This window comes from Hevea brasiliensis, chromosome 4, assembly GCF_030052815.1.
Source record: "Hevea brasiliensis isolate MT/VB/25A 57/8 chromosome 4, ASM3005281v1, whole genome shotgun sequence".
NCBI lineage: Eukaryota > Viridiplantae > Streptophyta > Magnoliopsida > Malpighiales > Euphorbiaceae > Hevea > Hevea brasiliensis.
In genome coordinates this window covers 113,104,454-113,110,176 of record NC_079496.1, presented here as the reverse complement: position 1 = coordinate 113,110,176, position 5,723 = coordinate 113,104,454, and the positions used below count along the sequence as shown (strand labels likewise).

Sequence of the window (5,723 nt, the reverse complement as noted above, 5' to 3'; positions counted from 1 at the left end):
ATTTGGTTTGTTAAGCGAAAGTCCGGCTTGAGAGACACTCGCTGGCAGAGATTGGATTAAGAGGGCTGTATAGGAGATCAGCTCCCATATATGTATTGCTTGACAGTGTTGGGTGTGTGAGTGCTCCAAATTTCCTTTTTGCTATAATAATATGAATTGTATGAAAATTATGAGGATGTTGCATATCACTCCACATGGTGCATTAGCTTTAGATAGCTATAGAGATTATGATTAAAATTGGTATTTTACTTTCTGAGTCGAACGCTTACTCATGTTTATCTATTTTTCTAGGCTACAGGAGGATTATTTATTGTGGCTAACCTGCTATTCTTTTTCGCAGGTCCATTAATAGTATTCAATGTATTTTGTACAATTGAGTTAAATTTTAGACTCCGCATGTGTTAGAAGCACTTATTTTTATTTTGGGCCTGTATTATAAAAGTTATGTTAGACTTATAAAATTATTAACTGTATGCATGATGGGATTGGATGAGGGAACTGAGCTCCCATTGGAGTTATGACATTTTTATTATGTGGAGGGTGAGCTGAGCTCCCCAAATTATTGTATATTGTGTTTACAGGTCAGGCGAGTCAAAAACTCCCTGTTGAATGGTCCATTTTATGGTCGAACTTTGTCCGGTTGAATTCTTGAAATTGGGCCCAAATGGGCCTTAGGATTGGGTTGAGGAATAGTTAGGCTTACTACGGTCCTTGGGAGCTTTAGGTTGGCCCAGGTCCTAGTGTCGGTTCGGCCCATAGGTTAGGTCGTGACAATTCAATAATAAAATAAAATTATAGAAAATCACATGTAAAATAATTATTAAAATACTGATTTAAAATTTCATTTAATAACAAATTTAATGCTAAGAAATTTTAAAAGGAACTAAAACGGTACCATGTATTATAATTACCACTCACCTGGAGCCTCCAAAATAATAGCTAGATTTAATAAAAGAGACAATTTTAACTAACAGATTGAATATTTGAATCTCTTATATACCCAAAATATAGCAAAAAGAATTGATCAACTAAACTAATATGAAAGACCCATTATATATATATATATATAATTTAAATTCAAGGTTATTATCTCACAATAATCATGATCAACCCAATTCAATATCAATGGTCAAAGGAAAAAAATAAATTTCTAGAGTGGTTGTAACAATTAAAGGAAAGAAAATAAAATCAAATTCATCCATTATTGAACAAAGAAATGCAATTTTTATCTTAAAAAACAAAATCTAATGTGATGAATAGAGAAGTAAGAATTTATGAATTCTCTGCGTACATCAGATTATAAATTATATATATATATATCAAAGGTAATGAAAATACCTGTCAAAATTATTTAGTAAAAAAATGAGGTGATAAAGAGGCTTTGAGAGCAAAGTTTAGCAGAAAGAGATGATTGTGGTATATATATTTCAAGAGTTCTAATAGGTATAAAATGAGATAAGAGTTGTTATTGAACTGGATTATTCAGATTATAAATATATATTTAATTTCAAAATTAATATATATATATATAAATAAATAAGTAAGTCATCCAATAAAATATTTTTTTTAAATAAATATATTAAATTATTATTAACTAATTAAAATAAATAGATAAAATATTGAATTTCACACTACCTCTCTACCATCCCCAGCCTAGTATCTCCCTTAACCGCTCTCTCATCTCAGTCTTGCTTATACATAGACAGTCCTCAAGCTCGCCGCTCCTCGCAGTCACAGATGTTTCTCAGCCTTCTTTGCAACTTGGGGTCCTGATAACTTGCCTTCCAGTTCTTGAAGCTTCTTCTGATGATCGAAGTTGAAGTTACAACAAAAGAGCGAGCTTTGCTCAATCATGGCCCAGACTGACACGGAGACAAAGGCCCCAAAATGAAGCCAAGACCAATCGTGCGTCTTGGGATCTTCCTCATCTCTTACAGCTTCCTTGTTAGGTATTTTTATTTTTGTCCCTAAAGTTTGAATCTTTCACTAATATTTCTTCTTGAAATTGATGGTTGATTTCTTATGGTGGGGATTTTCAGTGTCGACGTTTGTTGTACATTCGGGGTTTTAGCTCTCTTGTTGCTGCCAGGGCTCGCCAATAACACTTGTATTTCCTAAAATGCTTTAATGCCTGGTTGGGTCACTTCACTCTTGCTTCAAAAATTTGTTGTATAATTTTATTTAAAGAACTTTAATTTGGTACCAAATAATGAAGATTTTTGAAATTATGACTTCCAGCATTACTATCATTATGTATATTCTGCATGTTCTTTGCATTATAATCATTGCATTGCAGAGGCAAATAGATTGGTGAATGACTTGAATAGCTTGAATGCTTTCTAATCATGTTTCCGTTTAGATACTCTTTTTTCATTTTTCAGCAAAAATGCATAATAAAATAATGAATTTGGTACGGTTAGTAATCAGATTCAGATTGGGTAATAAAAAATTATTTTATTTAAATTTGAGACGTATTCGGCTAATTTATATATTAAATAGATTCAAGATTAGATATTTTAAAATTCACAGATTTTCTACCCGTTTTCATCCATATGTCTACTCAACCATACAGCTCTGAAATATTCAACAGAGCTTTCAGTCTCTAAAGTCTAAGATTCAAATTGTCAATTCCCTAAGCAAAGAAGACAATAAATTCTCTAATTTAGATTTATAACCATTGTTTAAAAAAAAAAAGTCTTACATTCATAAAACGAAAAACAACACAAAGCACAAAGAATAAGAACTACTCACCTCCTTCCCGCGCTTTCCTAACGCACTGTACCTAAATGGTCACCAATTAAAATTCCATTCAAGTGAACCTTACAGAAGCATATCAAACTTATCTAAACTTTAAAATTTTTCTTAATTTGCAATGTTTCCCCAGCAACCAAAACAAAACGCTAGAAATCCTAATCCCAAACAGAGAAAAAGAGGGAAGAGAAAATGGAAAAATGTTGGACCTGAAAGGGCCAGATATGGGAGTGGTCAAGGGCAAGGAAGGTTTCCTTGATGTGCTCGAGACGGCGCTCGTACTCTCTGAGATTGATGAAATCGCCGCGCTTGAAATAGACCTTAACGAGGACCAAAACCTCGTCGTGCTTGCAGAGAATCGACTAGAAGAAGCGGCCGCGGCTAATGACGTCCTTGAGGACCAAATTGAAGAGTAAGGCAAATCGTGGAGGTAGCACTCCGATGCGGAGCCTCGCGTTGTACGCGCGATCGGGTTGCCCACTATTTTGCTTCTTTTTTTTTATTTTCTTTTTTTTTTTTCTGGCTTCTCTGCTGAAGAAAGAGGTAATGGACCAGAAGGCCTAACCGTTGATAAGCCCATTATATTTCTAATTCTTTCTTTTTTTTTTAATTAATTTTAGCTTAATTTTAGATATTTGTGTTTATCATAGTTCAGGGTTAAAATTGAAAACTAGACTCAAATTCCTTCCCAGCATCACAAGAAAAGCAAAATACATATATCAAAAACTTCTCAGGCAAGAATTAATTATAATAATAATAATAACTTTATCTGCTCTCGTTTCATGGTGACCAGCTTCTGCATGGATGATTTTTTCTCATATAGGTTTGCTCAAGAAAAGCCCAAGATGAAAGGACACAAAGGCATCAAGACGAGCATCTGTATCTGTTGAATAGTAAGCTGTTTTGCATTCCATTCACTCATTGTGATCTCTCTTGGCTTGGGAATCACTTTCTCAAGCAAATCATCCACTAAAGCCTTCAAATCCATCCTTCTATGGTCTGAGTCATCTTATTTCTTAGCAGCCCAGTAACCTACATCCTTAGTATGAGCCACAAGCAGCTCATAATCTTGAAATACTTTATAAGCATCATCTCGCACCCCTGTACCAACAAATGTGAACTTCTTGTTGCTAAGAAATTGGATCAAAGATGGTGGAATATAGTCTGCATGGTAAAGTTGAAATATAAGGCATCTTTTACCTACACAAAGTTGAATGATGGCAACCTTTTGATAACCATGTGGTTCAGTAGGCAAACACCATTCAGTATCGAGCCCGACAGAAGTTTGTTGAGTTAATACGCAGTATATTGGCGATCCATTCATCAACAATGGCAGCCGATGGTGTGAAGGTTGCGAAGATATGATCACCATGGTATTGGATGTTATATGTGGAGGAAAGACCTGGAAAAGACATTGCAGAAGAAAGCGGACAAAATTTGAAGTTGTTGCTTATAGAGTTCTCTGTAGCTAGTCTTTGATTTATATAGACACTAATAAAATCATTAGGGCATAAGGTTTTTATGTTATTGGATACATATTATCCATGAATCGCTAGGATTAGTTCTTTTAGTCATCATGTAGGATTAGGATATCCTTCTGGCTAAGGAATTAGAGACTATGCAGGCAACTTATATTTATTTATTTATTTATTTTGGAAGAAGGAAAATTCGATATTTTACCTTGGTAAATGTACAAGTAAAATTAAGCAAATATGATATTTGCCGGCATAGAGGACGGTAAAGTTTTTGCAAATATGATATTTGCTAGTTTTTGGTTATTTTATTAGTACTGGAAATATGATATTCACTCCTGGAAGAGTTTGGAGTCTACTTGTTAACGTATGATCTTCCTGGTTTTGGGGATTGATCCTCACCCAAGCAGAAATTTTGAGTCATCGGCGTTGGATATGTTATCCCTAGTAAATGTTCTGGGTGTTAAGGGCAAGTTCTGGGTGGTGGGATACTCAAGTGGGAGCCTTCATGCTTGGGCAGCACTTGATACATATGATTAATCCACTGTGGCTGACTTGCAGGTGCTGTTATGTTTGCTCCTATGGTTAATCTATATGGTTCCTTGATGACCAAGGATGAGAGGCGTGGAATCTGGGAGAAGTGAACGTGGAAAAGAAAATTTATGTATTTCTTAGCTCGGAGGCTCCCTAGATTTCTTTCGTACTTTTACCATCAGGGCTTCCTGTCTGGAAAGCACGACATATGGCTCTCACTATCACTAGGAAAGAGAGTGAGCAAGTTTATAATCAATAGCTGTGCAGGGTTATAGCAATACATATATATATATATATATAGATCTTTTCTTATGATTTTCCATATATCTTTTTGTTGACCCCGTGTATCTCAAAATGAGCATTGATTTTGATGATAACAAAACTAAAATAGTATTTATCTAACTCAATTTTAAGTTATGTGTAGATTCTTTCTCTTATTCATGAAGAATCTTTGAGGTTGCATCTAAGGAGGAAGGGCACTCATAGGCATCTCAAAGATGAATCCAAGTTCAAAAAGAACAAGACTATGAAAGCTAAGACTCGAAATAAAGATATGAAAGTTATAGAGTTGGGAATTGAGTCTTAGGACTTGTGTAAAAAGAATAGATGAAAGTTTTAGTCAAATGAAACTCAAAATTAAATTTTTTTCTTTTAATTATTTTATAAAATTTTCTCTGATCATAACTTTGGACATTGCTATTGGAATATATATTTTTTTAAGGTCTAAATTAGATTTTTAAAGATTACAATTTGAAATAGGCATATGGTAAATTAGTTTGCTAACTTGTTTGCTAAAATATTAGTTTACTAATGTGTTTACTAAAATATTAGTTTGCTAACTAGTTTACTACTATCGCCAAAAATTTCATTAGTTTGCTAAATGATCAGAGTTGCTCAACTCTGTACAAAAAGACAAAATAACGGCTATTTTGCCTAAAACAGAGTGTATAACGTTCCAAAAAGGTT

General features: G+C 34.0%; 1 protein-coding gene across 1 annotated transcript; it reads right to left on the bottom strand.

The window, feature by feature from the left end:
• Window positions 1-3,760: 3,760 nt before the first annotated feature.
• On the bottom strand, window positions 3,761-4,123 carry LOC110644326 (uncharacterized). The gene has a single exon (XM_058146365.1). It carries the CDS (start codon window positions 4,121-4,123, stop codon window positions 3,761-3,763), a length of 363 nt encoding a protein of 120 aa, XP_058002348.1.
• Between the last annotated feature and the right edge of the window lie 1,600 nt (window positions 4,124-5,723).